The following is an 11,673-nucleotide window of genomic DNA, read 5'->3' as shown; positions in this document are numbered from 1 at the left end:
TGAGTTTCAAATTCTAACCAATCGACAAACTGCACCACCACATGAAATATCACTTTCAGATTGTTAATTTGACCAAGTATAATGCCTTTAGCTTAAAGAGAGACTAAGTAATGGACCTTGAAACATGGTTTAAAATCCATGCAAACGTTTCTAATTTTAGGACGGCGTCCCTAAACACCATATTAATTTTTAAAATTTGTAAGGATTTCTGTGATGTTCTTTAAAAAAAAATGGGCAAACATAGCGATTTTCATCTCACCTTTTTTCCAAATAGTGGGTGCATGACGGAATTTTACAGTTTTCACAAAACTGATTAAAAAATTGTTAAGAGTTTAGATAGTTTTCAGGGACGTTTTCAGGTATATTTTTGGGATGTAGTACAGGAATATTTAACCTGAAATGACTTATTGTAGAATATTTTTTTATGTTAATCAATAAAACTTTTCTTTTGTTCTTTGTGATATGTTTAAATTTTGAAGATATATATTTTTTTGTTCCTGTCAGTGAAATATTACAAAGTAAGGGTTATTTATTAAATTGCTAGACAAAATAAATTGTTAGAATTTTAAATAAGAAATTTATATACTCTTTAACCAAATATTTTTAACTAATAGAAAGTTATGGAAATCTTGAAAGAAATGGCGAGATCTTTTGTGAATTTGTCAATTATTTTTAAACTAACAATGGCACATTATTGGCCATGCGCTATATTTCTAATAAAAGAGATAAATAGATAATTTCTTCTGCTTCTGATTATTTAAAGTAGGTTGTAATCTCATTCTGATTGTGTCTCTACAACCTGACAGTCCGGCCGTTTTGTACTATTTAGAGATACTCCCAGGTTTATGATGTGCAAACAATCTTGTGAAAACTACCCTCAACTTTCCTCTGAAACGATCCAAAATTCCGTAAAAGCACTGATTGGTTCTCGGGATATAATCACTTGTGATTGTTGTTTTCTCTCAATGAAATGCCACTTTTGATTTCACCCTATTGACTGAACTAGCAGAAGTTTTGTATTTTCTTTTAGGCGAAAAAGGTAAATTGGCCCGAATTGTCGAGGCCACAAAATTCAAATTGACCGGGAACACGATGCGTAGTTGCCACGACTTCAATTACTGTTTCAATCTTCCCGAACATATTTTCACAATACTTCCAGGCTGAATGTAAATCCTTGATTTATGTAAGGGACGAGAATATCACCCGTGGACGATATATACATAATTTCAAGTATGGGGGAGTTTCCTGTCGGTAGCTGAACAAACACAAAGTTCTCGTGATCTTTTTTGTTTTAATAAGTGATTTTTAACTACATATTTACAAATGATTGGCCACGATGCTTCTCAGATGTTGATCACAAACTACAGTGGTTTCACACAAATCTCCATTATTTTACATTATGTGATATCATTTACAGAGTTCTCACAGTGATCGGGAAAACAAAAAAAATCTCAAGCTTGTCACTGAGTTATCTTTACCCTAGGTAGAGGCATTGTCATCAAGCATAGACACTGTTAAATATCTAGGTACAATGAAATAAGTATAACATAGTATTTAAGAATGTGCCTGCACTTGATTGAACCATAATGTGAGTAAATTGTTATTTACATCAAACACAAATCACGTCTAAACTAATAAGGAACACATCACTACGTTAGGGCCTCCACAGACTAGATACTTAGTTGTTGACAACTATTTAATACGGAGCTTAAGCAACGTCGACGACGCGCCGAGGACGACGACTAGTAAAAAATGAATTGGGAATCATTGGTTTAGTTGTCGACATCTATCGAAACATGACACACATTTGAGCGCGCGTATTATGTTTTGAGCATGCGTAGTGAACGTTAGCTCCCAAGGTTTCGCTGACCTGACTTACACTCCAATGTGTGGAATGCTCGCATCGAACACAATTAGTTGTCGATATCATTTAGTTGTCGATAACAAAGAGTTGTCGACAACTAAGTGTCCAGTCTGTGGGGCCCTTCGAGCGGCAAAAGTGATTGGTTTTGCATCACACCACACGATTGGCTGAAAAAACTCGCGCCACTCAAAACAACACACCAATCAAAAGTAAAACTAATCATTACTCGCTCACATACGTTTCCCGCCCTTTGCATCAGCTGCTTGTAATTACTTTCACTCTTGATTTGTTCACTGTATTGTCTGTGTCCTTTGTGATTGGCTAGAGTGATTACTTTGGTTTTGGTTTTACGATACCGTCAATTGAAACCGCTCTACAGCGCGATCGATATCGACCCAAGCTCCCACTTCAAATATTCTTGGATTCAAAAGGTGTTAAGAAATAATTACAAAATTGTGAACTTCCGTTCGGTTTGGTGGCCACACGTAAATTGCCTCGGAGATGTTGACGTACGGGGCAAAAAAAACCTCTATGAATATTTGTAAACATATTTATCTGCAATGTAATATTGACACTTTACAATTAAAGGGAATCTTGGCTGAAAAGTAGTTTAAGTTCCAAAGTATTCCCGCTGGTTCTCTTTAACTGATCTTGTGTGAATGGTTCGAATACGAAATGTTTGCTTTTCAGTTTAAATCACCTGGGCGTGGTCATCTTTACTTTATAGTAATTGATGACGTCATTGAGCGGTCAGAGATCTCAATCTAAAGTCTCCAAAGGACGATTTCTAGTTGGAACTACATATTCATTCCAGACATGGATTATAAACGATCAGAAGCACTTTTATATGTCAAGATTCACGCAATTTTGTCTTTTAAAACCGTCCAACTGTGCTTGACGTCATAATCTCCATCAAGCTTTGCAAAAGTAAACATGGCCGCGCAAGAAATTTGAAATCCTAAAACAACCTGAGCGAAACACCCAGCATTGAAAATAGGCAAACAATTATCGACTTTAAATCGCGGACACAGTTTAACACAAAAATCAGCTTGTGATTTGGAACAAAACTGTTTTTTACCCAAGATTTCCCTTAAGTGGAGATTAAAGTTAAACCGTCGCTGTACTTTGAAACACCTTTCCGCACGATTGGCTCATTGCCTCTTTAATAAGTGGCCCACTCTCTTTACGGCTCGTGTGCCTTTTTTTTGTTGTTACCTCATTTTGATGCCATCTGTGATCTATTACTGAACAGACACACAGCAACATGAAACTATTTGTTAAGTAGACTGCCCCCAACCCGAAGTGCCCTCCTATGGGCGGTTATCTTTGTGTGTTTGTCGTAGTGTTACTATTATTATTATTTTTTAATGCTTCCATCTCAGTTAGAGTTTTATTTTAGTTCTCGTTATTAGTTGTGTATTTATTTCACTCAAAACGTTCTTGCTTTTACCTCCAACAGTCTTCTATCAGACGGGGAAGTTAGTCTCTTACATTGTTTTAGATAACTCTTTGTCTGTTTCTTGGAATTCCAGGTCTTTGTTGTCATCGGGGACAGTTTTATTCTTGGTGTTACTTGCGGTCGGCTGGCCGTCAATTCTTGACATTTTCTTTGTTTGTGGCTCATTGGTCACTGAATCGCCGACGGAGTTCAAGTTCATGGAAGGCGCCCAAGAAGGAAAGACCTTTCTGGAGAAATGGTGAATTCTGCGCCTGATCTCCCTCTTAAAATGGGAATGCTTGAAAGCATAAAGAAACGGGTCCAATAGGGAGTTTATGTTCAGACACGTGACAGGGAGCCATTGACCAATAGAAATTTTGAAAACGGTGCTTTGAAAAGCATCGCCTTCGAAGTCAAACGGGTTGCTGTCAAGCTTGGCAAAGATGGAGAACACGAGAATAAGTATTATAGGTACAGCAAAGAAAATGAAGTTTGTGAGAACCAAAATGGCGATTTTTCTGGCAAGCGACAACTCTTTCTTCACGCCAGCCTGATTGCTGCTCTTTTTTACAAACCTGAAAAGTTGGACATACAACGGAAGATTTGCAAGGTATAGCAACATGATGAACACAAGAGAAGCCAGGAGAATCAGCGAGGACCCTGACTTGAATTCCTCATCATAACTCAAAGGAGTGCAGGCACGTTTGATGTTGTAATGTAGACCGCCAACACCAAATATGGGCATCACCGCAAAAGTGATGGCCATGGTCCAAGCAAAAAACAGCGAGATGTGAGCACTTTTAGCTGTCATGCGCTTTGAGGGCCTCACACAGTAAACAACTGCAAGATATCTTTCAAGTGTAAGAAGCAATGAAATAGAAACCGAGATCAGTTGTCCAGAGATAAAGATTGGACCAGTTGAAGGCTGCAACTCTTTCCCTGCCCACATAACTTCTTCAAGAATGCTATTAATATTCGTAATGTTTACATGAGCCACCCATATCGAGTAAATACCTATTAGGAAGTCAATAACGGCCGTGTGGCCTATCAAGATAAATGAAGGTACCGTTCGCAGAGAGCGAGATGACAGAATTGTCACAATAACGACCATGTTGAGCAGGATTGTAAAAGGACTGACAGCATATTCTATGTAAAATAACGTCTGTGGAAGTAAAGTGCGTGTCAAAAAGTATGGCATCACAACATGGCGGAACTCGCAATCCGATTGCTTTACGCACATGCATTCAGGTAAGTATCGGTGTCTTATAAATCGTTTAGGGTCCTTTTGTCCAAATTCTAAAAATTTCATCTCGTCAAATTCTCGAAGGCACTCTTCTGCCTTCCGTTTTCGCTGTGATTCGTTCACAAGATTTTGTGGGTTGACTACAGTACAGTTTGGGCAAAATTTACACCAGGTGACCCCCCTGAGTTCTTTGAGCCTTGGAAGGGCTAGGATGTTTTCATCCGGGACCCAGTCGATTGTTCCAGTGATGTCCAAGTATTCAAGTTCATGGGTGCCTTGTGACTGGTTCCCAGTCCAACTCTTTATATTGTTCAGGCTCAGATTTCTGTGGAAGAAAGAAAAATGTTTCTCATTAAATTTTGCACTCGTTCTTTTAACTGGTGGAAATATTAAAACAAATTGTGCAGAGCCATTAAAAATATCAAACCAAGAAAATATGCCAAGTAACTATTGGGTTTTGCTTTTTAAATTTGCACTTGATTGGCTAAGGGACTAGACTGAAAAAATCTCTGATCTTACGAAGAATACGTTGCTCGTGTTGGTAGGCCAGTATACTTGACCAAATCCTCAAATTTAAGCAAGACGAAATGTATTGATAATGAAAGAACCACATGGGGATAATCTCCTATTCCTCAAAGTGTCTGCATTTGTTAAACGATTCGGCTTCATTGTCGTAATTCTCTGATATGTTTCTGATACTTACAAGTATTTCAACCGACTTAGTCCTCTAAAGAATTTGCTGTCCACATCTCTGATGGAGTTCCTTTGAAGTGATCTGAAACAGTCACCGCAATAGAATAACCTTTTTTCGTTAATGGATTTTGCACTCGTTTAATCTACTAACTGATAAAAATATCAAAACAAATCCTGCACAGCTATTTAAAAGTATCAAACCAGACAGAACTGAAACAAAACGCAACAAACGTAAAAGTTGGAATGCTCTCTAAATTGTAATTTGAAATCAGCTCCATTATTTGCAATGTTTATTTTTAACTCGTGAATTGCGATTTTAAGTCACAAGTTGTATTGGGTGGTCAGATAATTTACTTTTTGCTTATTTCAAGTAAAAAAGTCATGCAATGGCAATATATAATAATTCCGTTTCCTGCCTTTGTCCATTAAACGGCTTTTCTCAGAAATCTTTTTAGGCTGAATTATTCACGGCAGCGAGTTTTCATTTACTGTATTGCGTTTGTGGAGCATTTTCCTTTTAAGCAGAAACAAATTTAATAGTTTATTCATAGGAATGTGCTGAGAATTTGTGTACTTTTTAGATACGGTTTTAATTTTTTATGGAGGTGTGAAATATTGAAGATGCGAACGTGGTGGAAGATAGGTTTTAATTTTTCGAAAAAGAAAGAATAAAAAAACATGAAGATAACAGGATGTGGATGGTAATGTCTAATAAGCGTCATAAGGATGTTTTCTCTTTTTTTGTTCATTTCTTTTTTCCCATTTCTGTTTTCTCCACAGGAACGAGAAAACCTGGGCATGTAAAAATATTATTGCTATGAATTAGACGCACAGTAGCACAATAAAACCTTTGATGCCACTCTACTTAGGAACACGCGAATACACATTTCGTCACTGGACATTATTATAAGAAGAAATTTACCACATAATTACTTTCATGCCTTTCACACAATACTTAACAATTTAAACACTTACAAATATTGCAGAAGGGAAAAGTCTGTCAACAGTCCCTCTGATGTTAGATTGCATAAGCTGTTTCCATCTAATGTTCTATGGAATCAAAAGGAAGGAAGGAAGGGAGTAAAACAATTTAAAAATACCTTAACTAATCAGAAAACACAAATTGTTAGTTGCCACATCCGCATAGCATCTGCTGGTGTTCATCAAGAATGAAAGTCGTAGTCATTCAATAAATAAAGTCAAGAATCTGGAATATGATAGATGATTGACATATAAATATATCTTCGCCAAGAATTAGGTCTGTGCGTATTTTCATTTGCGCAATATTCGGAGAAGTGCTTCACCCAAATTTATAGAGCTTATTATGGACACGCCATGTTGGTGCCTCTCCGAGGGGCACAAACATGGCGGCCGTAAAGTAACAGAAATATCTGCCATTGACTTTTACAATTGACACAAAATTATCATTTTAAGGCCCGAAACGCTGAAATTAATACTTCTTCTAGTTTAGGAACTGTTCAGTTAACAAAAACTTATAAGCGATAACTCATCTTTTGACCCACTCGACAGCCTTTCGTAACCGCCATGTCAATATCACGCAAAGCTTGAAAATTTTAACGTGTTTATTACAAAACGATGATGGTGCCTGGCGTCATAAAAATGCTATGGTAAGTCTCATCTCGGTAAAACATAACTCATTCGAAACTTTCTTTTTTCCCTAGTACACCAATAACGTCCGATTTTCTGCTGGAGTGATAATCGTGGTGCTACAGAAGTTCAAAGTTGAACAGTGTGGCTACTCAAATATGCGATCGAGCCACCTTAAGAGTTACCTTTAGACAGGGGTGAAACTAGAAGTTAAGGCACTTACAGTAGTAGAACCATTAAGAATTGTTCCCATGCAGAAACAGCTACCAAATAGGATCTTAACACTGTGCGTTATATGAAAGTAATAATGTCGCGAGCTTTACTAAACACTAATTGCGAATTTTTACAGCTGTTGCTATAGTGAAATTAAAGGAATGGATGAAACGTTTGAATACATTTTAGAGAAGAGAGTTGAAAATACGACCCTTAGCGGAGTATTTTTGACGAAATTCGAGGTGTTTGGATAGCCGATGAAACACTGTCTTGAGTGTTTGATATGTCTTTTCAATCAAAACTACCATAAGGGGAAAACGAAGAAGTAAAGTTGCAAAAATCTATGCTTATTAAAATCAGGTTTCCAAACACCGTCACGGTCATCATTTCTTCTGTTTAGATGAATAATAAATGAGTTTGAGAAGATTAAGTCAATTGCCAACATTCACAGTCAAGTACGTGGTTTCTAACCTGATACGTAATACTAACTGGACTGAGTGCAGTATATATAACTCAGTGTACGTAATTGACGTGCGAATAACGTACGTATCCAGTTACAAAAAGGTGTAACTAGATACCTCTAATTTGATACCCACGCGATGGCACGTCGATTACATGACCAACGTACAAGTACGCGGAGAACCAATCACGATCCCTAATTTTGTTATTGAAGAAAACAAAAAGACTCCGAAACAAAGAAAAAAAAAACTCAAGGCCAATATCTTTTTTTCAAATCCGGCAAAATCATTAAATGTGCTATTTTGTGCTCCAATCAAAACGTACATTACATGCTGTGAATTAGAAGCAGTCTAAGTAGAGTACAATCCGGCCTGTGAAAGCCACTGTTTCTCAAAATTGTTTCCTTGCGCGCAGCAGAAATGCGAAACAATTTACTGTGCGACATGAAAATCTAAAAGGGGAAACATTTAAATGACTCTCCGAACAAACTTAATTTCCTTCTTGTTAGCGCAAACGTGGGGGTGTTTCCTCGGTTTTTAGGTTCTTAATTAATAAATGGGACGACGCGAAGACCTGCAACCAATCAACACAAGGGGGAAAAAAATTCATACACTACTTATTTAAATATATGTATGTATATTTTGCAACTGTAAAATGAAAATCACAAGACCTATTTTATATTGTACTTACAAGTTTGTGATGTTTCGGTATTTTCCGATGAGAGATACAGGTACATACGACAAGTTGTTGTTGGATAAGTCTCTGCCAAATTAAAATAGAAGAGACAGCAGCTTTTTAATTAATACAAGTGAACACACAGGGTTTTATTAGCAGGTGGGTTCAGGCTTTGTGTATTCAGGCAGATTTGTGTGTGTGTGTGTGTGTGTGTGTGTGTGTGTGTGTGTGTGTGTGTGTGTGTGTGTGTGTGGGTGTGTCTGTGTCTGCTGGGTATTTGGGATCTTTGATAATGAATTCATGACTCAACAAGGCGGCGGCTTAGATCTGTAGCAAGCAGAAAAAAAAGCAGTCATTTAAACAACGGTCATTCTCCAGTCCGAGGAACTGGGGGGACGAGACCGTTTGAAATCTGGCCTAAGCACAGCATCATTTACTAGTAGTTTTGGCAAAAAATGCTAACTGAAGAAAACTTAACATGGAAATTCGAAAAGCAGTACATAATTCTTTTCACATGTGTGGCTCTATTTGTCCTATACAGTATCATGATATCACGTAATAAGATGATAATGATTTTTTTTTTCGCCCTCTTTTTACTATGCAGTACCACTAGAATTATTTTCAGTATTTTTTCCTCAGTATACTTTTAGACAAACTGGAACTCAAAAAAGGAGCCTCCAATTGTATCTTTCTGTCTTGAGTTTATAATCAGGACTTACAGATATAAAAGTAAATTGCTTTCTCACAAAACAGTAGTAATCATCATTGTCTTATTCACTTTGTTTTGTTTTTCGGTCATCATTTGTTTTTCAATCATTTGCCTTCCCATATTATTCGGATATTATTCCGCTAGCATCCAATATCATTTACAGGTTTTGAACAAATTTATTTTATTCTCAGGGTTTTCTTTCTAAGACATCAACCATTTTCTTTAGAGACATAAGCCAACTTATAGACTAAAACTGGAGTCGAATGGATCATACAAAAATTTGGTATAATCATAACATGCATTACTGTGTCGTCAAAATTGACTACGAAAACGATGCATGCTGAAATCTTAACTGACTTCAGATACTTAGGTGAAAACCGTATAGATATTACCGGAGGATAAATTGAAGAGTTCCTCTTATCATCACCTCTTAGCTATGTTTGAACTGCCATTGGCTATCGATGGGATAACGATTGTTTGGTAGGGTGGTTCATTTAGAACAACATTGTTTTCTAGATCATTAGCTAATTGCAAAATTCTGCTCAGTTCTCACGATCGAATAATACTAGCTCCACCACCACCTATGTGTTTATCATGACAATATACGAGCTTACTGTCTTTCATTCACTTTTTCTTGCAACCTAGCTGCTTATAAAAGTTTGCTTATAACAAACAGTATTTCCATGATAAAAGACAGGCACTGCTGTCCCTTTTTCTCTCAAACTGTATTTCAGCTACGGTACCAATTCAATTTTAGTTACTGTATTACATGTACTAACTGAGATCTACTTACAAGCTGTACACATCAGGTGGTAGATGAAGACTTTCTTCAGTCACATTTTTTCCATCGAAGCTGCACTTCACCAAAATCTTTCCTAGTTCGCTTCGCGAACATCGACAAATGCTATTACATGACGCGTAGCTTTGGAAGTTTGGGTCGACGCTGGAATCGACGCCAGATAGCGAAAACAACAGCAGAAACAGCAGATATTGTGTCATGACTGGCGGCTTGAGGCAAATCCTGTTTCATTAATAAAAGAGATAGCTGGTGTTAATGATATTTGCACGACGTAAGGTTTACATTGGCCTTATTGACATTTTTGTGAAGTTTAAGGTTTCTTTGACAGAACATCTCTCAGTTGACAAAAACCGACATGAAAGTGGAAGATTTCAGTATTGGCCACAATTTCGAAAATGTGTCACTCAGTGTTACATGGAATGACAATTTAGTTTCGTTTCTATATAGAGTACCTGTTTCAGTGGCTTAGCAGCTAAAGCACTCTGTTAAAACAAGTTTTTAATGCAAGTCCTGTTTTAGCTACCTTCAGTTGTGTCGAAACACTGCTGTACTCCCGAGAAATATGCGAGGTTTTCTTCCTTTCGTACGCCCGTTGCTCGTCTATACTGAAACTGCTATTGTGTGGCTAATCCTTCACAAATTACAGCAGTTAACAACTACAAACGAATTACGTTACAGCTATTCGCACTCTATTGGTTTCGGTACTGTACGTGAGTAAATCAGTTTTACCTCACAAATGAAATGACTTGCCAAAATGTTGTTCCGTATAAGTGTGCGTCGCCCACTAAACTGCAAGGGTGATTAGTCCAAAACCACTTGCAGCAGCTGGCACGTACAAATAATTTACGGTAATTTATTGGCTTCAACGAAAAGTTGCTTTAACGCGTTTAATTACACTCTATTGATTCAGCTAAGGGGCACCTGCTGTATTTGAATATGTACCGATAATCAGAAATATCCGCCTTCTACATTCGTTTTATCATGGGTGCCAAAAGTGTCTTTTATCAGTACGAGCAATTTTGGAGGGTGAAGTGTCAGTTGGAAACTCTCCGTGTACGCTTCCTAGTACTGATAATTTTTTTAATTACATACTGACTTGGCTTAATCTTCCAGGTTTGTAAACAAAATGACAGTAATATCTTTTCTAATCAAACAAGGTGAGTAATAAACGTATTTGACTAAGCACCAATCCGTACCAGGCTGAAGTAATTGTTCCGGCTCTACCAAAAATCACGACCAATCTTGTCTCCGCCAAATTTTCATTTCAGCAAAAGATTCGCCACTTAAAAATTAAATCAGCAAATCGTTTGCTTATCGCAAAGTGCTCATCACATACGAAATCAACACCTTCTTTTCAACAATTTAGTCGATGTTTCCGTTAAAAGTAATTTTACAGATCTATCACTATTGACTCTTGACTCAAAATTCGCCCACTCTGAGGGACAGGACGACGGCGCTTTTGAAGTTTGGTGAGGCTTGACAAAGTCTAGTTTGTTTGAAAATCGCCGTCCGTGTTTGTTTTTAACATAGAATTAATGACAAACAGAGCTGCAAAAAAAAAAAAGAAAAAGAAAAAGAAAAAGAAAAAAAAAAGAAAGAAAAGAAAAAGGCAGGAAGTGTCAGGAGTCGGTTTACCGTGACATGAACAAGAAATATTATATTGAATTTATTGGGTATCGAACATGCATCGTAGCACTGACGAGCGCAAAATAGCTGTAAGGCCTTATCCTCCTGTCATCACTCAACAAAAGTGTGTCAGGCTTTTTTCGATATTTTGATTGGTGGTCTAGACATTCGCATCTAAAGTTGGAGTAGCTAGAAATACGCTAAATGGACTAAACGAGAAAATATTTTAAACGTAAAATTTACTGACATGCTCTGTTTGCCTTGATTATCCCTAAAATGTTTTTGGCAACATCTCGCGAAAATCTGTCAAGTCTACATACCCTATAATTTCGATCAAAGTTGATGT

At 37.2% G+C, this 11,673-nt stretch overlaps 2 protein-coding genes across 5 annotated transcripts in view; one reads left to right on the top strand and one right to left on the bottom strand.

Annotated features, from left to right (window-relative positions):
* Positions 1 to 737, top strand: part of LOC110060036 (solute carrier family 35 member F6-like) — a 13,005-nt gene extending 12,268 nt beyond the window's left edge. For all 4 annotated transcript variants that reach the window (XM_020766780.2, XM_020766781.2, XM_089282873.1 and 1 more), the window contains one exon: positions 1 to 737. This exon is cut by the window's left edge and continues 361 nt beyond it. The gene's annotated coding sequence lies outside the window, so the exon portion shown is untranslated.
* Positions 738 to 1,271: 534 nt separating this feature from the next.
* LOC110060035 (uncharacterized) lies at positions 1,272 to 10,511 on the bottom strand. Its single transcript, XM_020766779.2, has 6 exons — positions 10,431 to 10,511; positions 9,696 to 9,923; positions 8,209 to 8,280; positions 6,214 to 6,288; positions 5,249 to 5,320; positions 1,272 to 4,870 (listed from the first exon to the last, which is right to left on the bottom strand). Exons 2-6 carry the CDS (start codon positions 9,899 to 9,901, stop codon positions 3,352 to 3,354), a joined length of 1,944 nt encoding a protein of 647 aa, XP_020622438.2. The 5' UTR covers positions 9,902 to 9,923; positions 10,431 to 10,511; the 3' UTR covers positions 1,272 to 3,351.
* Positions 10,512 to 11,673: the final 1,162 nt, after the last annotated feature.

This window comes from Orbicella faveolata, unplaced genomic scaffold (assembly GCF_042242905.1).
Source record: "Orbicella faveolata isolate gen_17 unplaced genomic scaffold, um_ofav_v1 contig_12, whole genome shotgun sequence".
In the NCBI taxonomy this organism is placed as follows: Eukaryota; Metazoa; Cnidaria; class Anthozoa; order Scleractinia; family Merulinidae; genus Orbicella; species Orbicella faveolata.
This window is presented reverse-complemented; position numbering and strand designations above follow the sequence as displayed.

Excerpts from the sequence above, each read along its gene's own strand:
- LOC110060035 (XM_020766779.2), bottom strand. The coding sequence starts at position 9,901 with ATGACACAATATCTGCTGTTTCTGCTGTTGTTTTCGCTATCTGGCGTC. Across the intron at positions 6,289-8,208 it reads TACCGAAACATCACAAACTT|AACATTAGATGGAAACAGCT; the intron begins GTAAGTACAATA and ends TTGATTCCATAG. Across the intron at positions 4,871-5,248 it reads CTAAGTCGGTTGAAATACTT|AAATCTGAGCCTGAACAATA; the intron begins GTAAGTATCAGA and ends TTTCTTCCACAG.